Source organism: Trachurus trachurus (assembly GCF_905171665.1).
Source record: "Trachurus trachurus genome assembly, chromosome: 14".
Classification (NCBI taxonomy): Eukaryota; Metazoa; Chordata; class Actinopteri; order Carangiformes; family Carangidae; genus Trachurus; species Trachurus trachurus.
The window spans coordinates 31,302,712-31,329,525 of NC_139903.1; the positions used below are offsets into that span (position 1 = coordinate 31,302,712).

At 44.6% G+C, this 26,814-nt stretch overlaps 1 protein-coding gene across 1 annotated transcript; it reads left to right on the forward strand.

The window, feature by feature from the left end:
* Positions 1–13,799: 13,799 nt before the first annotated feature.
* Positions 13,800–22,546, forward strand: LOC310996595 (odorant receptor 131-2-like; the record flags this gene model as incomplete). The annotated part of the gene is made up of 2 exons (XM_083986016.1): positions 13,800–14,661; positions 22,437–22,546. 2 exons carry the CDS (start codon positions 13,800–13,802, stop codon positions 22,544–22,546), a joined length of 972 nt encoding a protein of 323 aa, XP_083842142.1.
* Between the last annotated feature and the right edge of the window lie 4,268 nt (positions 22,547–26,814).

The window sequence follows — 26,814 nt, forward strand, 5'->3', positions numbered from 1 at the left end:
CTAGAACTGGACCAGCTAGAGACAGCTGGGCAGTCTATGTGTATGGCCACCAGCAGTTCCAATACTCCCATCCCCCATACCCCCAAAGACATTTTAGTGGGCCAATGCCCTATTGTAGAGGTACATGTCAACGGAAAAAAGGCCAGATGCCTAGTTGATACTGGCTCTCAAGTTACTCTGTTTACACAAGGCTTATGTAATGAACTGTTTTTGTCCAACAATTACATGGGGTGGAGGTACCATGCAGGGTTTCCCGCAGCGCTTCCCTGTTAAGGCGGCCGCCTTAACAAGAAAGAGCTGCCGCCTAAACTAACGTCTTAAAAAAAATAAAAATGTAGCGATATTCCCCGCCGCCGCCGCGACAGGACTGGATATCCCATATGTTGCCGTGTGGTGGCTGACTTCCAGGTGCAGGGCGTCACAGTTCCAGAGAGGGGGGCCGTTATGGTCAGAGACCAGTGTCTGGGTACCCACCGAGTCCTGCTAGGCATGAATGTCATTTCCGCCTGCTGGGAGGCACTGTTTGAAAACCAAAAGGCCAGAACGATGCAGTCCACTGCATGCCGAGAATGCCCGGATTTCAGGAGAACCTGAGGACACTGCCCGGGTTTCCTGTCGATATGTCCTCACCGTCCCAAAGTGAAGCAGTCGTTTGGGCTAGGTTGCCGGTCCGGCCTTATGGACCGAACCACTGGGTGATAGTGGAGCCACACAGCGAGTGCCAGGGGGTCGAGGGGGCCCGAGCCCTTGCCACCTCAAGAATCTAAGTGTCACTTTCGATCAATACATGAACTTCGACAAACATATTAATCAGTTATCCCGGATCTGCTTTTTTCATCTCCGAAACATTGCCAAGCTCAGAACCATGGTCTCCACACCTGAACTAGAAATGATCATTCACGCTTTTGTTTCATCCCGTCTGGACTACTCCAATTCACTGTTTGTTTGTTTATTAAAGACTCCCATTAGCTGCTGGACTTTCCAGCAGCTACTCTCCACTGTTCTCCTGCCTCAGCAAATCGTCCACTGACCGTCTTCAATTAATACAGAATGCTGCTGCCAGGCTCCTTTCCAGGTGTCATAAATCACACCACATCAGCCCCATTCTGTTCTCTCTTCACTGGCTTCCGGTACATTTCAGGATTCACTTCAAAATATTGGTTATTACCTATCAGGCTAAGCTCCCACCTACATCTCTGAACTCCTAATACCCTACACCAATTCCAGACCGTTACGTTCCTCATATCAAGACCTGCTCCATGTCCCCCGCACTAGGCTCATTACGAAAGGTGACAGGGCTTTTGAATCTGTTGCACCAAGGCTTTGGAATACCCTGCCTCCAGAATTGAAAGCTGCTTCCTCAGTCATATCATTTAAAAAGCAGCTAAAAACCCACTTATTTACTCTTGCCTTTTATTAAAGCAGAAGTAAGCGATCCGGTCGTTTTCGCTAATGCTGCGTTCCAGGCAGGCTTTTGAAACCGTAAATTACAGCTTCATGTCACAATTTCCGATTTTGTAGCGTTCCAGGCAACCCACTCGTGTTTTTCCGACCTGTTTTACCTGTGAACGTGCACTTTAACGGCCACTCGTAACTTCCGACCCGTGAACTCGTACCAGATCAAACTATATGACTTCACAGGTCGGAAAAACACGAGTTACGGGCTGCCTTGAACGCACCATAACAGTCCTCGTCCCTACGTCACCACATTCACGCGCATCCCTTGGCTGCACACACAGCCCTGCATGCCGTTCTCTCTCCTCATTGGATAAAAACTGTAGGATACGAGAAAAGTTTTCTCCTCGGCTCAGAGCAGAGCAGAGTGACTGACAGACCCGTGTTTCGGTCCAAACACTCTATGTAAGTGATTGCTGTCGGAAGATATAACTATTTAAGACTTAACACAAATATATCGCTTACTTCTGCTTTAACTCCTTTGCATTGTAATCAATGTATTGCTGATAGTTGCTCTGCATTGTTGTTGTTGTTCTTGTTCTTGCTGATTGTCTCCCTGTCGGTCAAATGTTGACTGATCGTGTACAGCACGTTGTGACTGCTGTCTGTGAAAGGTGCTATATAAATACATTTTCCTTCCTTCCTTCCTTCCACCGTGCAGAGGGGCCGTGTGCCCATGAGGGTACGCAACACCAAGCCCTACTCGGTCAACCTCCACTGTCACCAAGGTCTGGCACGCGTGTAGGGCCCCAACACCTGAAAGAAGACAGTGATGTCTGCTTTAACCAAGTAAGCCCAGGTGTGGTCGAGGTGGGCGTGTAACGCCGCATTATGTAATAATGCCGCATTATGTAATAATGTAATAAATCTTCACGTCATTATGTAATAACGCCGCATTTTGTAATAATCTGCCGCATTTTGTAATAAAAATCTTGAACGCAATATGTAATAAACTTTGCCGCATTTTGTAATAAGTTGTTACATTTTGCATCACTTATTACATATTGCGGGTGTTGCACTTTTTTATGAAGAAAATGTAATAATTTGGTGCATTATGTAATAAACCACCAAAATGGATGTCTTAATTAGAAAAAAACAAGTCTCCCGTGTCACGCTGCTCCTCCGCTCCGCTGAGCAGAGCGGTCTCCTCCGACAGCAGATGGTAACCGCTCGACCCCCACCCCCCCCCCCCCCGCCCACCGACAATAATACGCCCGGGTCATGTTCGTCTGTGGAGGGATGACATGGACCACGGTCCGACTGGAGCTCCAGGCCGGGTCCAGTTCTGCTCCAGCAGCGGCAGGGGCGGCTGGGATCACCGCCCCTGAGCCGCAGCTGGGGCGAGCTGGGGGGGGTCGAGCTGTGGGATTTCATCGGGCTGATGATGCTGGAAGTGATTTTGCCTCTGATTTTCACCAGATTTAACATTTTATCAAAATTTGCCCAGCTGATCCATTTAAATTATTGAAATATTATCATCATCTGCAAGCAGCAGCTGTAAAACGAGAACCAGTCCTAGAAGCTCCAGGCCCGGAGAACCAGAGAGGGGACCCTCCCAGAGTGCTCCCCGAGAATGGTGCATCGCCGCCCGGGTAAAATACGTGAGGGAGAGGGCTGGAGGATTTGACGCTTTTTTCAAAACTCCGATCTAAAATATCAGATTATACCACTTTCCCTTGGTCGACTGAGGTCCAGTAAAAAGTATGATGGTCTTTTAACTCTCCTCTAGCCATGTGTGTATTATGATGTCATGTTTTTACACAGAGAGTCACGTGACCATGCCTTTTAGTCAACATGTCACAAAAAACTATATGGGAGTACATGGCCATATAAAATGAAAGAAAAAAAAAGCTCCAGCAAACTATAAGTAAACAAATCAATGTTGGCCCTGTTCAAAGGCAGACATATGACTGTTCTCATAATAGTTGGAGGAAATTATTATTTTATTGCAGTTTTTCAACATTCGGTAACAATGGGACTCATCGCTCGATCATTATAATACTGCACAACTGAAAGGTGAGTGTGAGGGTCCTGTGTGCGTGTGAGTGAGTGAGTGAGTGAGGTGGAGCAGAGGAAGAAGTGAGAGCTGTCTGATAAAGTTTGTGTTATGTTGTTGTATAGTTACATTGGGTCGGACGCTACAATATCAATAAAAACGTGTGCTTAACATAGACGTCGGACGCGAAATAGCCGCGGAGCGAGGCAGTTTCCTTTCGGCGGGGGGCAACCGCCATTCCGACATGCCGCCACTCCACAACCTCGTAAACCAACGAAGGAGGAGATAGGCCTTGAACGGGAAGCAGACCGTGCTTTCAATCATACACTCCGAACCCACTTGTTGCACTTAAGAAAATATAATTCAGGGGGGAAAAGGCTTTCAAACATGGACCAAAACGGCTCCAAAATACGCACAAAAATCCAAAAGAAACGAAAATTAACTAAAAGATTAACTAAACAGGTCGGTGTTTTACGCATGCCTCTGTGCGTCTGGCACACGCGTCTTGGAGCTCTCCCACATTGGTTTGTGAATGAAAACTATATGTTCAGCTCCCCTTACATGTGAAATGTATTACTTATTATTATCTAACTATATGGACAGTGCCATGGATTTATCAGTGAAGAGTGAACTGCTGATATTTTGTAGTGCTGAAAGACAGCGGAAGCGCTGTCCGCTGTCTCGGTGCTGAAGAGATAGAGAGAGAGAGACTCTGTACGCAACGAAATGTCATTTTACATGTAAGCGGAGCTGAACAGGCAGATGCGTAAAACACATATTTTGACTACTTCATGCTGTTGCTATTTTTTTTCAAGTTACCTTTCGTTTCCTTTGCATTTTTGTGCGTATTATGAAGCTGTTTGTAAGCCTTTTTACCAGGAGTAAATTCCCCAAAGTTGCAACAACTTGTAGTGATCCACTGGGTTTTGCCTGGCCAGCCTGGGTAGTTGATTTGCAGGTTTTTTTCATTGTGTATTAGGCCAGGGAAATGATCAATTATCCTTGTGGTTTGCGCAAGGGGACGTGCGGACCTTTAATGAATGAATGAATGTTTCTTTTTTGCTGTAAGTTGTGTGCGTAATGCGTAAAAGTGCATTAGTGGGACTGAGGGTTTAAATGGGGAAGTGACGTGGTGAGAGGGGAGGAGAATGAGAGACACGGTCGGCGTTTGGATGGCTGGCGTGGCGGCAATTCCAAAGCGGCATAGTGGATTATTTTTCCTTTTGGACACTGCACGGCCGGGCCGTTTTCAGCCAAGCGGGACGAGGGAGAGGACTGGCGTGGTCACCTGGCGGAGCCGCGGCGTCTCTCCCGTGTGGACAGTAGGACAAACAAACTCTCTCTCACTCACCCTCACCACGCGCCAACACACACACACACACACACACACACACACACACACACGGACAGTGACAGTGGGAGGGGGGAGGGGGGGGGGGGGGGGGGGGGGGGGGGGGGGGGGGGCTTTCTGTTGATCTGTGTGTAATTGTTTATTACATACACACACCCTAACCACCGCTCGGAGTAACGCACATTTCCTTATGGAAATTAAAGGGCAACTTCGGTTTTTTTCAACCTGGGTCCTGTTTTCATATGTTTTTCTGTATATGTGAGTGATGGATAATACTTTTATTGAGGTGGCTCCAGTATTGAGCCCGGCAGGCAGCCTACAGCCCAGCTAACGCTCTTACATGGGGCAAGTGGCTCCCGTTAAAGTTCGCGGTATAAACAGGCATTTTTTTCAAACTGACAGGCCCAGATAGTTACAATGAGTGTCCGACAACATACCAGACCCTGTGGTCGGCACGGCCTCGCTGAAATTGTCTGCCCCCGCGCTGGAATCTTGATTGAAACTCAATGTAGGCGACGGTATGGAAGCTCAGCGGCGCTGTTTTCAACTGGTTCAACCCGACCGCAGCAGGAGGGGTGTGTTTGATTTCAGCTCCGGGCCAGACCGTTGCGCGGCTTGCTTGTGTGCCTGCGGGGGCGGGGCTCATTGGGGCTCATAGACTCCGCTCCGGTCAAACCTGGTGCTGAGTGTAAACACACCCCACCGGCACAGAGCGTAGAGAGAGAAGGAGACGGAGGGCTGCAGCTACTGTAGCGAGCCGGGCTCTCCTGTAGCCTACTACAAAGGTGGCTGTTTAACCCGGCTAGATCTCCATGGTAATTTATGTTTACGTTATGTTCAGAGTTTCATCCTAAAATCGGCTGTAAAAGCGCGGATGTTACACTATTACAGCTGGCGGCACCTTTACTTTGCAGTGGATGTGGATCAGGACGGGGCGTTTGACCGGAGGGAGAGATACGTATCCCCGCGGCCGCCTCAACCCAAATTTTGGCCAGAAAAAACCCTGAATACGTTAATTTCTCCTTTCTAGTATGTTGTCGGACATTCATTGTAACTATCTGAGCCTGTCAGTTTGAAAAAAATGCTCGTTTACGGCGAACATTGACGGGAGCCACTTGCCCCATGCAAGAGCGTCAGCTGGGCTGCAGGCTGCCTGCCGGGCTCAATACTGGAGCCACCTCGAAAAAAATATTATCCATCACTCACATATACAGAAAAACATATGAAAACAGGGCCCAGGTTGAAAAAAACCGAAGTTGCCCTTTAAAGCCTTGTCGGAATGGCGGGACGAAACTGTCGGAATGGCAGGACGTTTACATGTCGGAATGGTGGTATGTCTGAGTGGTGACATGTCTGAATAGTAGAATGTCAGAATGGCGATATGTCGGAGTGGCAGCATGTCGGAATGGCAGCATGTAACCCCTTTCGGCGCCCTTAACCGACTGTGCCAGATGCGCCAGAGCGCGCACCTCTGTGCCAGGCTCGCGCTCTGCAGCGATTTGTTTGATGCCCTGCCCTGAAAGCGGTAGCCTATTATAATGAATACACTTATATTTGATTTAGATTTGACCGTCCTACTGGTTTTAGAAATTAATTCATGATTCATGCATGCTGGTATGCTTAAAGTCAGTGTTGTTCTGATGGTCCTAATGTTTGTTTTTTTCTAATTAAGACATCCATTTTGGTGGTTTATTACATAATGCACCAAATTATTACATTTTCTTCATAAAAAAGTGCAACACCCGTAATATGTAATAAGTGATGCAAAATGTAACAACTTATTACAAAATGCGGCAAAGTTTATTACATATTGCGTTCAAGATTTTTATTACAAAATGCGGCAGATTATTACAAAATGCGGCGTTATTACATAATGACGTGAAGATTTATTACATTACTACATAATGCGGCATTATTACATAATGCAGCGTTACAGGGCGTTATGCAGGTTGGCCAGGGGGAGAATAAAATGAGTGAGGTAATGCCAGAACACCTGTGCTGTGAGTCTCTACAGGGAAATGGCTTGGAGGAGAACCAGCAACAACAGCTCCGATGTTTCCTGGCCAAGTGGCAGCATGAGTTCTCCACCCATGATGAGGACTATGGATGCACAGACGTTGTCCGACACCAGATCCCCACGGGCGATGCAGCCCCCATCCGTGAGCGTTAATTTTTTTTTTTTAATTTCTAAGATCACATCCTCAAACTACGGTTATCTTATGTTGATGCTACGATAAAACTGTGTTTTTGGACAGGTTTGAGTAACTAACTGGTCGCAGACACAAGCAGAGGAGAATGGAGGTCTTCACTCTAGAGTCCACCTTGGGTGCAAGGGTTCAACTGGGCACAGAAGACCAGCTGAAGCAATGCCTAGCTAGCCGAGCTGAACAGCCGGTTTTCTGATGTGGGAGCAGGACACACATCAGGCAAGGCAATCCAAGATGGATGCATGAGGCAACAATTTCCTCAGCCTAGAGATCATCCCATGAATGCTGTCAGTGCAGATGGCCAAGCAGTTAGAGAGGCACTCAACAATTACATGGCAGCAAACTTTCCGCTCGAGCTGAAGGTGTTACTACCCAATTTAACTGTGGGTTATGAATTTTGGATGAAGACAGATTTGCCCCACAATGTCAGATTTCCGTAACAAAAGAACAAACAAAAATATACTGTAAATAGTTATTTAGTTTAATTAACAGTTACCATTCTTCATCTTTAAATATTAAATACTCTTTAAATACAGCACAGAAAAATACTGCTCAGCTGACTTAAACTATAAAATGCAATACAATACAATACATACAAAAATGATTCACCATGTTACAGAGCCATGAGAACAAACTTTAACTTAACTAAATGTTCATCCATCTAGATGCTTTTTCTGTTAGTTTTGCTGTGAGAAATTTTGGAGATATAGTCCGCCTGCCCTCACTTTAATATAAAAACTAGGGTTTAAAAAAAAGAGGTGTCAGAGTCATTCTCCATTCCTCCTGTCCCCTGAGAGCTACCAGATGGAGGGTGATATGGTGGAGAAACATCATAATGGATGTTATTAGGAGGACTGGCATAGGGAAACCTTTGCTGTGAAGATGGTACATTATAAGAGCCTCTCATCCCACTAAGCAGCTGGCTCACCGTTAATTCCATAGAGCGACTGCTCTGTTGTATGACTTCAGTGAGAAGCCTACGCTCTCGCTCGTAGCTCTAGTGGAGCTGACACTCCATCGGTGTTTGCTGGAACCTTTCCAGGAAATCCTGCTGACAGCTAGGGGTGTTGCGCCTTCTGCACCTTGTCCCGTCTGAAAAGAACACACATAACAAAATATAAGTTACTTGCTTTAAATTTGGTTAAAATTGTGTGAACAGGATATGTGTGGCGGCCTGGGAAAACCCGTTGGAAGTCGCTGACGTTCTATTGTAGCAAAGAGCCAAAATAGGTGGAAAAGTACTATTTCCACAATTTTTATATTTTGTGTGATTCTGGTACTTTGAACTCCCTACTACATTTTGGTGAATAAATATTTTAAGAAAACAAAACAGAAAGTACTTATTTTTTAAGTTTTTGTGGCGAGTAAAGCGTTTAATTTCCAGCTGAGCCACAGCACAGCGGGCGCATGACGTCTGTCCGACTATTATCTACTACTATCCCATTTCTCCGACCATACATTTCTTTATTTTTGCGTCCATTAGTCCGACCTCCCACTTCTCCGACTTAAGTAGCTCTAACCCTTAACCTTACCCTAAACCTAACCATAACACTGTAGAATGGCTAGTCGGAGAAATGAGCCGTCAGACTTTTGGGCAGTCGGACTGACGTATGCTCCCCCAGCACAGCTGAGCTGCAGCAGCAGCGCTAGAGGAGAGGAGGTCTGTTGTTATTGTAGAGGTAACATTCAAGGACCTTCGGAAAGCAGAGAATCCCGCGATTCAGATGCTTTTTTACAGCTCGTCTTCATCATAAACGGTTCATAAGTTATAATATGTTGTTGAAGTTTTATAAAACATGTGTAAGTGCCGATGATACGTTCGGTTTAGCATTGATGCTACGTCCTGTTTAGCATCGATGCTACGCTCTTTTCCAGTGCTCTAGGTTTAGCGTCTGTTCCCGTACCACGTGATCCACAGGGGGGTCATTCCTATGTTCCCACAGCCCTATGTTCCCTCAGCTCTATGTTCCCACATTTCTAACTTTTGTTGTCACTGAAAATTAGGCCCTATGTTCCCACAGCCCTTTGGTCCCACCATTGGTTGGGTTTAGGCAATGAAGAAAGGAGTTGGTTAAGTTTAGTAAAAAGGTAGAGGCTAGACAGGCCAGATAGGTAGAGAGAGTCCAGTGGGAACATAGGGCTGAGGGAACATACGGTCCCTTCTTGTCATAGAGGTACCATTCAAGGACCCTCGGAACTCAGAAAATCACACGATTCCGATACAGTTTACAGCTAATCTCTATCATAAACGTTCAGAAGCTGTTTAATCTTTTGTAAAACACTCTTCTTTAGAGGGTTAAAACAGCAACGTTATATTTAAAGCCATTTTTCTCACTTTTCAGCTTTTTGGTCATAATAGATTAAAATGCCCAAATAACTTTTGATCTGAAAGGGCTATGTCAGTTATTCAAACAGTTATGAATAGCTGAAAACTTATAGTTTATAGACATATCAAAAAATTAAAATGTCAAAATCCCACCATGTGAAGGGTTTTCCCAGGCCACCACACATATTTTATATAATTACCACTATATTATTATAGCTGTACATAATACAGTTAAGATCTTTTTTTGTTCTTTACTACATTACTTTTAGAGTAGACCTTAAATATGATGAACTTTTGGTAGCCTAGAGACAGTCACAGTTTGAGGAGCAGTGAATTACATGTGATTAAACATCTTGCAGCAGGCCTTCCACTTCCCCATGTGCTGTCCTGACAGCTTTGCTGTGGTTCAGCTTCTCCAGCTTAGTGATGGGATTGGCAGTTCTTTTGACTGTACTGAATCACTAGAATCAGTTCTTTAAAATGAGTCGTTAAAAAAATTTGTTCACCGAATCACGTCAGACGTTATGGTCGTCTTCGCCGGTGCAAAAAAATAAAAAAGCGGGGGGGCGTGCGTAGTACAGTACAGACATTCGTGGGAGAAGCAGCAAATATTACTATGATGATACAGCTCTGTGCATGCAGTACACCAGGCAGTGAGTGACACAGCGCTACATTCAGCACAGTACGTGAACCTGAATCACGTCTGCAGCAGCAGTTCTCTGGTGCAGGTTTGCGAATCACCAGTGAGTGAGTAACAGCTTCCCCAGCGGCAGTTCTCTGTGTGTGCAGTAAGTTCGCAGGTAATGAGTGAGTGAGTGGCAGCGCGAACCTGAATCACGTCCTCAGCAGCAGTTCTCTGTGTGCGCAGTAGGTTCATGAGTGAGTGGCAGCGCGAACCTGAATCACCGTGTCAGTACGTTCGCGAACGACACGGAGTGAATGGGCAGCCTCAGCCCCCATTACATGCAGTGAACGACGCGCGCAGTGAGTGAACTGGAGCCCTCAGCCCCGACTGTCAGTGAACGCATCACTGACACCGTTCCCTCGCAACGAGAGTCTCCGCCACCCGCAGGTCATTCAGTGATTCACAGACCACACAGCAGTTCCACTGTCGGCCTGCACGCTCGCTGCTGAGCTCAACTACTGAACTGAGAAAGGAACAAATCAGGTCAGGAAGTGATTCTAGTCAGTACGTTCACTTAAATAATTCGTTCCTTCGAACGAATCACTCGCAAACTACACAACACTACTCCAGCTATGCTTTCAGATTACCTTCTTCTCTGTCACTGCTAGCCTATCTATCAACCAGATTTGAGTCTAATTAAAGCAGAAGTGAGTGATCCGGTCGTTTTCGCTAATGCTGCGTTCCAGGCAGGCTTTTGAAATCGTAAATTACAGCTTCAAGTCACAACTTACGACTTTGTAGCGTTCCAGGCAACCCACTCGTGTTTTTCCGACCTGTTTTACCTGTGAAAGTCACTATAACGGCCACTCGTAACTTCCGACCGGTGAACTCGTACCAGATCGAACTGGTACGACTTCACGGTCGGAAAAATACGAGTTTCCTTGAACGCACCATAACAGTCCTCGTCGCTACGTCACCACATTCACGGCGTTCCTTGGCTGCACACACAGCCCTGCATGCCGTTCTCTCTCCTCATTGGATAAAAACTGTAGGATACGATAAATGTTTTCTCTTCGGCTCAGAGCAGAGCAGAGTGACTGAGAGACCCGTGTTTCAGTCCAAACACTCTATGTAAGTGATTGCTGTCGGAAGATATAACTATTTAAGACTTATATTAACACAAATATATCACTCACTTCTGCTTTAAATAAATATAATTACATGCTATATCAGCCTCCTGAAATACCTGGTCAGTGTTTCCCCCAGAAAATGTGTTAGTTAAGGTGGTGTCTGTCCTGTTGGCGGGGGGGGGGGGGCGGAGCGCGAGCGGAGCGATCGATCGTCCGGGGGGGGGGGGGGGGGGATTCGGCGCGCCGTATTAAGTTTCGCCACGCGCACTGCTGTTATGCATGCGCGCTTCTCTGTGGTGTGTATGTGTGTGAGAAGATGCGGAGATGAATGAATGAAGGCGCTCGTCCGACGGGGGAGGGGTCGCGGCGGCGGGGAATATCGCTACATTTTTATTTTTTTAAGACGTTAGTTTAGGCGGCAGCTCTTTGTTGTTAAGGCGGCCGCCTTAACAGGAAAGCGCTGCGGGAAACCCTGCTGGTGAAGAACAAACTGAAAGAGCTCCCTGACTCCTCTGAAGCCTCTCCTTCCTCTGTGGTTGTCTGAGTCCTGACCCAGGCTGTTTAACCTCAGTGATTCCTCCGTGACTAATGCAGACATTTCATTGGGAGATGTGCGGTTGGCTCTGTATGAATGATCTCTCACGTTTTCCTACCATTTGTATTTCTTTTCCCGTTATTTTCTACACTTCCGCGATCGATTTTTTATTTTTTGCTACCGCACTTGTCTGGGGTAGTGTAGTGCATCAGCCACATCTCTAAAAGCGGCTTCGCAGGCGTATCCTAGCAACACTTCAACGACCCAGCAACATACCGGTGTCCCATTGGTCAATGAAGCTCATTCCAGACAGCCAGAGTCAGCAGCGGCAGTCAGAGCTGCAATGGGTCATTATTAAAAATCGCCTGACACAGATTTTCAAAAATATGGGACAAAGTGCGTCCAGTATCAGTTCAATACGGGACACGTCTTTTAGTTTCCAAATACGGGACGATTCCGTATTTCAAGGGATGGTTGGCAACCCTAGCGGTGGCCCAGCATGTCATCCATAATTTTATAAAACTTGAAAGATGACGGATTGGAGCCACTTTTTTTTGTTTTGTTGTTTAGCCAAGTAATAACTTTTTTTCAGAAGTTTCCACCTTGACCTCACTTGCTCCACGCTCCGCTTTGGAAAACCAGCGTCCTGCAGTTTATCAGCGACACACTTAAATAGGTCCGCGTTCCTATGTTTCCTGCCATTGTGGTGGCATTTTTCTATGGGAAATGACATAAAAGTTTGATAACAACAAGACCAGTGAACAGAGTGTTATGCCACCTTTAAAGATAACGTATGAACTGTATTATTATTTCAATAATGACTACATTACATTTAATGTCATTTCGTGTGGGTTTGAACAGTTAAAGTATAGTTATTTTGTGTTCTTATATTGCTTAATTTCAACATTGCATTATCACTACTGGCAGCCATTTTGATCTCCAAAATTACAACATGCTCCTTAGCACCACCTATGTGCACTTCTACAGGATCTGAGGGAGTGCAAGGCTTGGTGGTGAACGGGGATGGATGTGGAGTGCAAGGAGTTAGTGGTGAACGGGGATGGATGTGAACTATATATGACCCGTATAATACTTTCTGCTGAGCTAGTAGTTTTGGCTTCCGGCGCACTTACATAGAATGGCCACCAGGCAAGGATCGAGAAGGTGCGCTTAGTGCATGGAAGTCTATGGTAACAGTCCAAATAAGGCTAGTAAAGTGGTACACATCCGGAGAAAAGTATCAGGGTGAAACCAAGGTCACAGAATAAAGTGCACAGTCAGCAGATCAGACCTCAACAGGTGGGAGTGAGAAATACTGAGATCAGCACATGCCCACCAGTATATAAACCACACCTTGATGATATGAAGTCAGTCACTTCGTTTTGTTTGTTCCTGTCGAAACTCTTTTTCGTGTACTTTGTATTTTGTAAGTGACTCGGGGTGTATGCTTTTACTTTACTTCTGTTCAAGAGTAAATAAAAGACAACTCTATGTCGGATCCATCTTTGGTCAGCGTTTAATTGGAATCTTTGAAGTAAATGTCGGACAAGTTCACGGCCCAAAGGACGAGCTTTTTTATCACGACACCATCCAAACACCGTGTGGTGTTTACATGCTCCAGGATCCTGGTTTCTTTCAGAGTTCTCCAGGCAGCAAAATCAGGTCTCTCAAAATCGGGATATGGGCTTATCCTGATTTCTGGAATCAGGAAATGGTGTTTACATGCTCAAACACATAAACGGGATACTTAAAAACCCAGATTAAAACCGGGGTACTGAAGTGCATGTAAACGCAGTCAATGTGGTCTGTGGGGCCAGCTATGACGATCGGAATCGTTGAGCAGACACGCACACAATCCCAAGGAATTGATCCAAGTTGGAACTGGTTCTGAAGAGGAACTGGTTCTCAATTCCCACCCCTACCCCACCCACACTAACACACTAACATGTTACCCATGTCATGGTGTCACACAAAGTGGGTGTGGAGACTGAGCTCATAAACTCTTGCAAAATTTTCACCATCATACAATTGGAGCCTAACACAAACTACAGAACATTCTGCTGTGTTTACACTGCTAATACACCATCAGGCTAATGTGAATTAAGTGCTGTTCTAAAATGTACACGGATCAGTCTCGGACCAACATCACTGTTGGACTACAATATCAGGGGATGATGGCTTTAGCACTCTTTTCTGTATTGTCTACTGTGGCATCCTGTGTGTTTCTCTTCATTAATGGGACTTTGTTATTCACCTTGAGGAGTAAACCAGTGTTCTGTGAGACCTCTCGGTATATTCTTCTGTACAACCTACTTTTGGCTGACACGTTAAATTTGGCTGTGAGCCAGTTAATGTACCTCTTAGCTGCTTTTAGAATAAGACTAACGTATCCTGTGTGTGGTGTTGTCAGCCTTTTTGGAAATCTCACAACTGTGATTTCTCCTCTAACACTGGTGGTGATGTCTCTGGAGAGATATGTAGCTGTGTGTTACCCACTGATGCATGCAACCATTATCACCATCAGAAACACAGGAGTGGCCATCATTGTGGTTTGGAGCTTCAGTTCACTGGGTGTTGTTGTTCGAGGTTTTTTGCTATTAGATTTTCCATTTGAAGAGCTGGACAGTCTGCTGATGACAGACTTTTGCTCTGGTGTTTCTATGTTGCTTGGGCCTGTAGCTGACATTTATGACAAAGCTTCCACTTACTTTTTATTTATTCTAGGTGTTGTGACAGTCATTTACTCCTATGTAGGTGTGGTGGTAGCAGCCAGGTCAGCCTCTACAGACAAAGCTTCAGCCAGAAAGGCTCAGAACACACTGCTGCTGCATCTGGTGCAGCTGGGCCTCAGTCTCTCATCAGCTATTAACAACCCCTTGCTAATGGCCATCTCAAAGTTCCTTGACAGGATAGTAATTGTTCGCATTAGTATTGTCCTTTATGTGTGTATTATAATCTTCCCAAGATGTCTGAGTGCTCTAATATATGGCATCAGAGATCAGACAATCAGACCTGTCCTCATGTATCATCTCTGTTGTCAGTGGAAACACTCACTTCCTCTCTCAGAAGTCTCAACCAAGGCAAAAATTATTATACTTTATAGATAAATATTAACACTTAATCTGGTTTGCTGTATACTACTAATGACCTGGAGTTATGAGTACTTAATTTGGATATGTATGATTAACAATTGTAGGGATGTCTTTGTGAGAAATTTTTTTTTTTAAGCATATTTTTTGGCTTTTTTTTTAGCCTTTATTTGATAGTTCAGTAGAGATAGACAGGAATGGGGGAGGCAGAGAGAAGGGGAATTACACGCAGGAAAGGCCCGCCCAATGCGGGACCCGAACCGGGGACGCCTGCGCTGAGGACTACAGCCTCTACATGGGGCGGCCGCCTTAACCACTGCGCCACGCACCGCCCCGTCTTTGTGAGAATATTTGACCTAACACTGACCCTAAGGCAAGGCAAGGCAATTTTATTTGTATAGCCCGTTTTTTTTTTTTTTACAAACAATTTGTCTCAAAGGGCTTTACATGGCATCACAACAACATCCTCTGCCCTTAGACCCTCACATCGACTGAGGATCATTAAGACACACACCTCCAGATTCAGAAACAGTTTCTTCCCCCAGGCCATCACAGCACTAAACTCTCAATAAACACTGTTGCACTACGAACTCAACGAGCTATGACCATTCAGTACTGTCATGCACTGTAGTATGGCAGCTGATGCCAATTGCACTACGGACTATGATTGTTTTATATGTGTGATGTGTGGATGAGATGACTGCTGCTTTTTTTATTAATTCATTCTATTTATATACATTGTGTTTATGCACCACTAGGAGTAGCATCTCCAATTTCGTTGTATCTGATACAACGACAATAACCCCTAAACATACTTTGAAATGTTAACACTGCAAGCCATTATGTTAAAGGGATAGTTCAACATTTTGGCAACTTGGCCAATTGCCATAATACCTATAGTCATAGCAGTAGGTTCGCTACCTTTAATTGTCGGAGTTGTTTTCGAGGTAAATTCATGCAAAACCGCTGATGCGCGTTGCCTTCAGGGGTAGTTTTTCAGCAAGCAGTCTCTGTATTTACCTCGAAAAGCGTTTTGGAGTTTTTGGATTGTGTATTTGATGAGGGAAACAAAGAAATCCCATTAGCCTCCGTAGTGTAGCTCTGAGCAGCTTGCGGTTGTGCTTCGCCATTCTAAAAATAGCTTACACCCACAAATGAAACAAACAAACCTACTGCTATGACTATAGTGATTATGGCAATGGGCCAATTTGCCAAAATGTTGAACTATCCCTTTAAATGAGTAATTTAGGACAAGATCCAACTCCTCTGGCTCCACCTACAGCCTGTAATAGTATTTGCCAAAATCCACCGTGACCGAAGATTCTCCTCCAGTCAGGTAGAGGGAGCAGGAAGAGCAGTCAATTGCAGCTCGTACATGTCGTAGTAAGCTGACAAAAGTGAAAGTAAAGTCCGCGACTTGGTCAGAAATTTCAAGACAATACACCAGCGGTACTCAATAGGCAGCCCCCGGGCAACATCCGGCCCGCCAGCCATCTATTTGTGGCCCCAGAACTGTTATTTCTTCAGTATGTGTTTTGGATGGGTCAACACGTGTATATCGAGACTAGTCTCCATGCAAATGATACACAGACAGCCTGTTACTTATGAATATTAAAAAAAGACATTTGCTGGTGCATGAGGACGGCAGTCGAATCACAAAGATCATCAAGACTACGCTGTCCGAGGAGATGGACAGGCGATGGGAGCTTAAAGGGACAGGGCTGGAAATAAGTGTCTGTGCGGCGGTGCTTGACCCACGCTTCAAGAAGCTCTTTTTTCTCTCCGACGACCAAAGAGATGAGGCGTATTCAGTGGTGGCAGAACTAACTGAGAGTCTAACTGACAGGTCTTGCTGGGAGGACAGTGACACGGTGGAAGTTTCGGAGTCCTCCGTGCCTTCTCGGAGTTACAGGGGGGCTCGGCGTAGCACTGCATGACACACCAAAAAACATCCAAATACCTCCATACTGCTCGTCTGTAATGTCCCTCTTGTATTGAAGCCCCGACATAAGAAATTGTTCAGAAAAAAATGTAATAAGTCTATATTTTAAGCTTGTTTGTAGCGGAAGCTCCCAGCACTACTCTTCCTGGTCTGTCCAAATCTCGCGACTGACCAGGAAGAGCAGTGCCACAAGTGACATAAGTCTTGTGTATTGGCGTATTATTCCACGTTTTGATGGGTCATATAGTTTTTGATCAATCCCTGATCATGAGCATTTTTGGAGAAATTATGAGATTATAATGGGTGTGTATTGCACGGAATGTTTGTGTCGGAGTGCGTGACATCATTGGTTAGAGTGGGAGAGAACCCAGAAAAATTCCAGAATTTTTCTCTTTCCACACTCCTCCTGGACACAATTTACACTCTACATACATGACTTTTTCCAAATTTGTAGACAATCTTGTTATCTCTCTCACCATGTGCTCAAAATATCAGAGAGACTTACAGAATTTGAATTTTCAGCCTCTAAGTGCGGCCACGTCTGTCTCTGCTCCTCATTGACTCCAATACAAAGATTTTCTGAGAGAAGCAGATCGGACCTCTGTTTTAAAATTGCCAGTGTCTCCAAAATATTTACTGTAGAAACACCAAATCGTACCAAATTTTTCAGGAAGTCCTTACAGCAGCGTTGATCCGTGTTTTTTTCTGATAGGAGTTACCGTTTTGTCACAGTAAGCCTTAATGCGAGACCAGTGCAGAGGCAGAAAATCGCTCTTTTTCTTGACAGTTCTGTCTGTCTCAGCCTGGGGGGCCCCTATCGTCATTGGCAACCACCTCAAGTTGCCGTGGTAACCTCTGAGCCTCAGGCCAGAGCTCGTTAACTTTATAAACAATCCACCTGGAGCTCGTTAACATGTTTATAAACAATCCACCAGGGGTCCGTTTCACAAAGCAGGCTCCAGCAGCTCGGAGCTGAAACAGGAAGCTCTCAGCCAACAGTCCCGCCCGGTCTTCATCTGGAGCAACACGGGGTCCGCCCGCTATTCAGACATCCCGCTATTCCGACATGTCTCTATTTAGACATCCCGCTATTACGACATCCCTCTATCTAGACATGCCGCTATTCAGACACTTTTTGGTATCGCTAGTCCGACAAGTCATCTTTTTTTTTTTTTTTTTTTTACAGCTGCGATACCCAGGCGTGTCTCTCTCTTTTTTTTTTCTTTTCAGCATGCCTATCACTGGTTTGATAAGGGAGTGATGTTCTTAATCTCAACAACTCAACTATCAAGTCCCAAACAAAACTGACACACATGATAAACAAACAGAACTATGCTGCAGTTTGTTTGTCAAGTTAACCTGTCACCTTCAGCACCACGGACAGCGCCGCAGATGAGCCGCGGAGCTGCAGCTGTGAGCGTCTGGGCTCTGGGCTTATGCCTGGGGCCTCATTTTTCAAAACTGTAAGTAAGCAGTGTAAAACTGCTGCTACTAAATGTTTTTGCTTAGGCCTACGAAAAGACACCCAAAATATTTACACCTTTTTCAGATCTATCAAACTGTGCGTGCACAACTCTCCGCAATTTATCTTTGATAAATCAAACTGGATCCAAGAATGGTGCGCACCATATTCCGCCCCCGGAATGCCTACACAACCATATATGGTCAGCACGTGCATATTAATTAGCCATGTGCGCTCTGTGGAGCGGCTACAAAGTGACAACGAAGACAACGGGCGGAGGGTGGGGGAGAAAGCGAGATACGTGGAATCAGGCAATAAATCAGTCAGAAAAATGATCTTGCATTTTAATAAACTACAATAAAAACAAAAACCTCCCAAATCTCAACAAAAGGGAGCAGAAAGAAGAATAATCTTATGTAATCTGCCCCTTTATCCCAGAATATATATATATATATTTTTTTTTTTTACCTATGTTAAAACAATGTAAGCAGGACGATAGTTACCATTACTTTGAACGCTTTTCCAATACACAGTTACAGCTCTACTGGACTCGATTTAGGTCATTTTCCATTACAGCTGAGTCCTTCACAGTTCCTCCTCATAGCCGCGTTGTCTCACTCTTTATTCTCTCCTCTCGTCAGCTCCAAACACACGTGCACCTCGTTAACTCAGGTGACAGAATACTAACAGTCTAGGCTGCAGATCAGTGTGCGCTGCTGCCGGTGTGTTTTTAAACTTGGTGGGTTTGTTTTTCTTCTCTCTTATAGGCCTATGTATTTGTGTATGAGAAACAGTGTCTCAGATGAAAAATCAGAAGTACACGTCTGACTATAACGTAATCAATCAATGTTGGAAAAGCGGAATGTTTGAAAAATAGTAAAGTGCCGCTACTCCGACAATGAAAAAAAAAAAGTCGGAATAGTGGGACGCTTGAAAAATAATGTTAATGCCGCTATTCCGACAATTAGAAGTCAATGTCGGAATAGCAGCATGTAACCGAGCAACACCGTGTCCTCCCCAAGGTCCCCCCGCGGTAAAATCTGATGGTCTCTGGACCAAAGCAGACCGGCATCACCGACCCGTACCACAGAAGGACCGCGACCACCGGCGGGACCGGTGTTCCCGAGCCGCTGTGGCCGACAGACCCTCACATTCCGCAGCGAGAGGCTGTGACACGGCACGGTGCGTCTGTGTTATTGTTGTTTAGTGGCGCCCGCCCCCCGATGGTGGTTTTGTGAATAGAACAACAATTGTTGTATATATTTATCTTACACGAGCCCTTTGATCCAGAAATGCGAGTGTCAGAAGAGCGACAGACACAAACAGAGCACCTTTCATAACAGACGCTGTATCTCCTTTTCTAGAAAAAAAGCAGGGGTTTTGGTGAAACCCAGCCATGTTTAGCTTGACTTTTCTCAGGAACAGAGGCACGTAGAAACAAACGGTTTGTGGTCATTTGAAGCATAAAGTTTCACCTTTCAAATGAGCTACAGTATGTGTTGGTGGCAATAATATAGAATACACTATGGCTCTACATAAAAAGTCATAAATGGTCTAATTGCCGGTACACTTGACTAAAACTTAGGAAAGGAGCGCGGCACTCAATGAGTTAAGAACCGGTTATTGGTACTTAAAACTGGTCCCAAGCACCAACTCCTTGCTGGGCTAGAGCTAAGAACCGGGGGCTGCATGGCCACCAGCAGCGGGGTTACATGAGCAACAGGACCAGTGCGAAGATATACAGACACGTTATCGATGCCATTATAAGTTAGTTTATCTACAGTGTATAGTTGATGTAAACACAGTTGAAGCTAACTAGCTGAGCTACATGCTGTGGCTAACAACAGCTAACGCTCGTATTAAACATAGCACCGTCACAACATAGTTGCTGCCGGCCGATCACGGCGATTACAACAAAGACGGCTTCCTGTTTTCTTTTATTTTTCAGCCGGGTTTAATCAGAGAATGATCACTAATTAGACAGACGTCGGGTCAGGTCTTCAACACCCACGGGTCGGACCAGGTTTTAATTTCCAGGTCCGTTAACTGTAGCTGTAGCAAAGACAGAAGCAGCTGCTGTATGGGGAGTGCGGCTCTGACCTAACGTTAGCTCCTTAGCAGTGGAAAAGCAAACACAGAAAACTGGGATATTCTACAGCGAACAACAAAAAAACAAACAGAATATTGCAACGGATGAGTAGATATTCTATTTTAAATAAGTGATAATGCTGTGAGGCTGTAGTGTGAAGTGATTGAACCACATTGTTGGACGGCACCCAAACAGTCTATAGACAGTACATTATCACTGAGCACAACTGCCGTCCGTCATGGCGTCGCCTCTCGCGTCACGTGATAATTGTGACGTAGCTGCAAGTGGTCAATAGAAGACAACACTTAATCAGCACACACACACACATGCATAGGGTATACAGTATATATACTTTTTAATTTTTATTTTACAGTATTTGTATATATTTGATGTATTTGTTTTGTTTCATTGATTCTTGATGCTTTGGCAACATAGTTCTCGCAACATTCATGCCAATAAAGCAAATTGAATTGAATTGAAAATTGAAAAGACAGGGGGACAAGATACAGTATATGACTTCTTTTTAAAGAGAAGCAAATCAGGCAAGGATAAGGACAGACAGACAGAACTCAGCTCTGGCATCAGCAGTCCTGGCAGCTCCTATCCTGGGACTAGTCAGGAGAGAGAATGTGAAGCATTCTTTGCTTGAAGCCCTACATCATTTATAACAGGTACTCAAATACAAATCTTCTATTGAGTACCGCTGATTTATAACCTGACTGTTGTTAACAAGGAGATGACAGAAAATTGTGAAAAATTAGTCCTGAAAATTACATTATAGTCAGGGTTCTAAATTAACTTTATACCGTTTTCACACCTGCAGTTGTTCCGATTCAGCAACTAAACCGATACAACTGTTGCGTTCTTTTTTCTGGGCCGTTTGTGTTCACATTGCATGATTCTGAAGCGGTACAGCGCTTTGCGCTGTGGAACAGCGCCATAGCAACGGCCCTAACAACACCCCATCAGCTGATCAGCAACAATGGCAACAATGAACCGCGGGCTGACTTGCAGTAGTGAGGAGGTTCAATTTCGTATTAATATTTGGGCAGACGAGTATTTAGTTGAAGTTCAATTTTTAAAAAAAAATGCCCAAGCTGACTGGTTTATGGCTGGGGCGAGACCTTGAAGTGTGCCTATAATGTGCTATAGCTATAAATGTAGTCTAAAAGGCTACATTATTATTTATTATTATTATTATTAGCTAGTGACCAAGCGTGCTGTCCGCTGTCTCAGTGCTGACACGTGAATGAATGACAGAGCGTGTCACTGCCCGTGAGAGAGAGAGAGAGACAGAGAGACAGAGAGAGAGAGAGAGAGACAGGGAGAGGGGTGGTCAGGTTGTGTTGGTCAAGCTGTGTTTTCAGTTTCAGGTGTCATAGTTATGTCAGATGAATTGTCCTCTAACACAGCCATTCTCAACCTTGGGGTCCCTCCTGACCCAAGTTGATGTGGCTGGAGGGGACGAATGAACGACATGTTTCTTGGCATGCATTGCTGACCTGGGCAATGTTTCTTAATAAATTAGAAAAACTTTTCTTGTCATTCCCCTTTTCCGTGCATGGTTGATTGTCTTGCATCCACGCTCCACTCGCTCCTGCGCCGACAGGTCCTCGCATGTCGCATCAACTCGCCACCCGCATCTATTTAAACTCCGTCACTTTGTTTTGTTCTTTTGCCCTGATGAAAACCTCCAGGTCGGAATATTGGCCATGGAGACAAAACTACAGTAGCCAATTGTTTTTTTCAGTGCAGGGATCAAGAACTAAAAAGGCAACAAAAAAAAAAACCACCGCGGTCAACACCAGACTTGAGAGTTGAGAGTGAAGATTCACTGGACACCACTCCCAACTTCACTGACACAGAGGCAGAAGAAACAGGACAGAAAGTAACACCCCGACTGCCTATTCCTGGTAGTCAATCCAGGAAGCGGAGAGCAAAATCTTCTCCCGAGGACCTGTCTCAGTTCCAGGCCGAACAAAGAAGATTCCTGGAGCAAATGCGTGATGAGGATCGCGTTCATCAAGCCCAAGACAATGCTTTATTTGAAAACCTTATGAGGTCTCAGCAGGAGGCAGAAGATAGAAGGTTTAATGCCATGCAAGCACAACAACAGGCCTCTCAACAAACATTCATGCAGCTGCTTGGAACACTGATTAGTACATTGCAGCCGCAACAGAATTTGCCCCACAATTCACCATGCCTCATTCCCCCAATGTATCAATTCAGTCCTACAGCCATTCACCCTGGATCACCACCACCACCCGGACCCCCAGCCACACATCCTGGACCAGCACCCCCCGGACCACATCCTATGTACCCTGAACCACCACGGATGAGGTCTTCACAGCAGCACCTCTTCCCTCTGCCACCTCATACTCCACAGCCGACAGCCCACCCACAGACTGGTGAAAGGCCAGATCAACCTGTGGATACCTCCACTATTTTGCATAGTGTTCACAACACAATTCACTTTAACAACACCACTCAAGAATTCTTTAATTGAAGTAGTTTAATTCAGTTGTACACCTATTACACACTACTACATTTCTGTCTAGAATTTACATTGTTCAATATGTTACACAAGTTTAGATTGTAAATAAGGAAAAAAAAAACTATAAAAAAAAATATATATATATATATATTACAAAGAGAAAAAAAATGTTCTAAGTGAAATTATTTTGTTCTTAGCAGATTGTTTTTATGTTACAGAGAATGCTATATTTACTCAGTGTAATAAAACTGTATACTGAAACAGAAGAGTAAGTATTTAAAAATTTTTTGTACAGATGAGGGATGGTGGAAATAGGGGAGGGATTGACATGGGGGGACACTACAGACTGGCAAAATGTCTGCAAAGTGCACCTCTAATGTCATTAGCCCTTGCATTTCCCTGCTGTTCTTGCATCACAACTGCTTCACTATTGTCCCCATCCTCTTCGCTCATTCCATTATCCCCATCAAAGTATTGTTCACTGTGAACTTCACAAATGTTGTGCAGAATGCAACATGCACATACAATTTGGCTGATCAGGGTAATATGGGCATCACAGACCTTCAGGAGACACCTCCACCTGCCTTTTAGGCGTCCAAAAGCGCGCTCCACTGTCATGCGTGCCTGGCTATGGCGATGGTTGAAATGTATCTCCTCCTCAGTTACTCCTCTGACCTCGCGGTAAGGTGTCATAAGCCATGGCAACAGGGGGTAGGCTGAATCCCCTAAAATAACAAGTGGCACATCAACCCCTTGAAATCTTTCCTCCATCCGTGGCAGCAATGCACCCCTGTTTCCTCGCTCATACAGCCCTGAAAGGGCAAATACACGGGCGTCATGGATCCTTCCTGGCCGTCCAACATTAATGTCCCAGAACTTTAATTTGTTGTCCACAACACCTTGTAACACAACAGAATAATGGCCCTTTCTATTGAAATAATCAGCAGGTACTTCAGGAGGGGCCTTAATGTTAATGTGTGTTCCGTCAATAGCGCCAGCTACTTGGGGGAATCTCCACTTGCCTCGAAATCCTTGGCTAATTACTTTAAATTCAGCAGCAGAGGGTGTTCTAATATACCGTGACTTTAGAACAGTGTTTATAGCAGTGACAACTTCCTGTGTAATAAGACAACAGGTGGACAGGCCAACGCCAAACAGGTGGGAAAGAGAACGGTACTCCAGGTTTGTTGCCAGTCTCCAGATACAGATAGCAACTCGAACCTCAACAGGCACTGGCTTTCTGAATCTTGTTGTGTGTCTGGTCAACCAAGGCCGGACTGCATCACACAAGTAAAAGAAGGTTGCTCTGTGCATCCTGAAGTTAGACAGCCATTCATGGTCAGTCCAGGTGCTGAAGATGTGTGGCCACCAAGATGTAGTGCGTGGATACACCCATATGCTTCTGTGATGAAAACAAAACATAATGTATTATAGTCACACTGACACAGCTGGATTAAGGCTACAGCAATGTGACAAAAACATGTGGGCCTTCAGTGATTTCTTTTGACAGCTTCTGAATTTCCCTTCTAAATAAAAGTATTTTCTATTCTATTCTATTGGCCATCAACTAGCCTGACCTAACATGATCATAACCTGACAGGCTTGTTCAGCTATGCATGTATTTTATAAATGATACAACATATATATTTTATATTATTTTTTAATAAAGCTTCTTCTTCTGCTTGTCAACATGTAGATCCAACCAAGATGGATGTTATATATTAACGTTCTCAAATCAGTAACTTGGTCAAGTGTGAAGCACCCTAAAACGGTAGTTTTTTCTAGCCATTCTCATTAAATAGCCTAAATAAATAAATAAAATAAAACACTTTTTAGCCTCAACTTTGTTATCACTCCGTAACTTACTGCCTGTGGTTTTCATGGCAACAAGAAACGCTACATTGTAAGCGGTATCAACAGCCGGTGTTGATAAAACTTTTTAACAACTTGGTAAAAAAGAAAAAAGAAAAAGTAACACACCCAGGCTTAAATCATAACGTAATTCAGACCATGTCACTATAACAAGCTTACCTTGGCTGTCTGAGGGAGAAAAGCGGTAGTTCTAGGGCAGCACAGGTTACATAACGGTAGTATCTTCTCCGGCGGCGAGTCCTTTCAGCAACCAGATGTCTGATTATGGGCATCACATTGTTGCTTCGCATCCTGTCGCGTCTGTACTCATTGTACAAACGGTTTTGCTCGTTTTGGTACATAAACCAGAGTAAAATCAAGAAAAAGGCCAAGACGACACGCTGCTGATGCTCCATTATGTTTTTGGGGCAGTTGCCCGTGGTCCTCCTCCTCCGGTTGCCAGGTAACCAGTCAATTTGTTCCGATACATGTGTCGGTTGCGTTCTCACTACAAACGAACCGCTCCAGGGCTCGGATGGAAACGAGCCGAGACCGCCTCTCCCAAGCGATCTCGGCCCGCTTGTTTTGTTCCGCATCGAGCGCGATTGCTGCGTTCACATCTGACCAAACGAACCGATATATGACGTAAACGCTCCCTGTTTCGGAACAAATGGTCAGGTGTGAAAACGCCCTTAGACTAACTTTGATCACCAGCCAAAATCAGAATTTCCACTAGCCAAATTTTTTCCAGTGAAAATAATAAATTTTAGATAAGAAAGATGAGTGCTGCTGGATGAATTATTTTTACATTTTGGATTTTATTAACACAATCCAAGTACAATACATACACATACAGTACATGCATACAACAGCAAAAAATCATTTATTTTTCATTTTGATCATTTCAGACTACCACATCAAATTTCTTCAGCACTCTCTGAACTCATTTGTTCATCTGAATCTGAGCCTTTGCGCACAAACTCAGGCCTGCGGGAGCGCAAACTGTCTGCATGCCAGATGTCAATGGCTTTGGTAGGATCGAAGTCTTTGATGTCAGGTGAGGACAACTGGGTTTTTAGGAGGTCAGAGAGGGTCTCACCTTTCAGGCGTGAGCACCAGTCACTCTTTACCTGATTCATCACTCTGAACCCTCTTTTGCAATCAGCGGTAGTTGCAGGGATGGTGAGGAGAGCATCAAAGAGATCAAGGACGTCAGGACACCGATGGCGGAGCATTCTGTTCACAGTAGGCCAGGTCTTCTCAAAGGTTCCTGTAGCAGGGTCAGACAGCATTATGCACAAAATGCAAACAATTATTTTCAAATGCAACTTTAGTTATTAAAAGATAGCATCATATTTGGATTGTGCCTTTAACAAATGGCATTCACTCTGATTGTTGATAAAATAAAACTGTCTCACAATATCAGACATTTCTATAGAAAAACCGAAGTTTCCCTTTAACAGTAGCATTTTTAACCAAGTGTTCACTTGGTTAAAAAATGTAATGGTTAAAAATTTAACCAAGTGTTCACTTGGTTAAAAATGCTACTGTTAAAGGACAACTTCGGTTTTTTTCAACCTGGGCCCTGTTTTCATATGTTTTTCTGTATATGTGAGTGATGGATAATACTTTTATTGAGGTGGCTCCAGTATTGAGCCGGGCAGGCAGCAGCCTGCAGCCCAGCTAACGCTCTTCAACCGGGCAAGTGGCTCCCGTCAAAGTTTGCCCTATAAATGGGCATTTTTTTCACACTGACAGGCTCAGATAGTTACAATGAGTGTCCGACAACATACTAGAGAGGAGAAATGAACGTAACAGTCTCTACCTTTAGCTGGAGGTCGCTGTTTGCTGTGATCTGTGTCCAAATCTCACCACGCCAGAAATCTCGTTCTGAAATCTCGCGATAACTCGCGGCAAAACACTGGTGGGGAATACTGTTACCTGACTGAGGTGAAGAGAGACGACCAGAGAATTTACAAATTGTAACAACAAAATGTTGGGCTGCTCTTCGTGCAGCTTTCACAAGTTAGGGCTAACAGTTAGCTGTGCTACAAATGGATGCTAACACTCCTGTCGATGCACTGCGCCGTCGCCGTGCCGACCACAGGGTCTGCTGTGACCACTTGGACTGGGGATAACTACTGCCAGTCAGAAGAAGAAGAGACGTGCTAAAGGTAGAGACACGTTCATTTTTCCCTTCTAGTTTGTTGCCGGACACTCATTGTAACTATCTGAGCTTGTCAGTGTGAAAAAAATGCACAT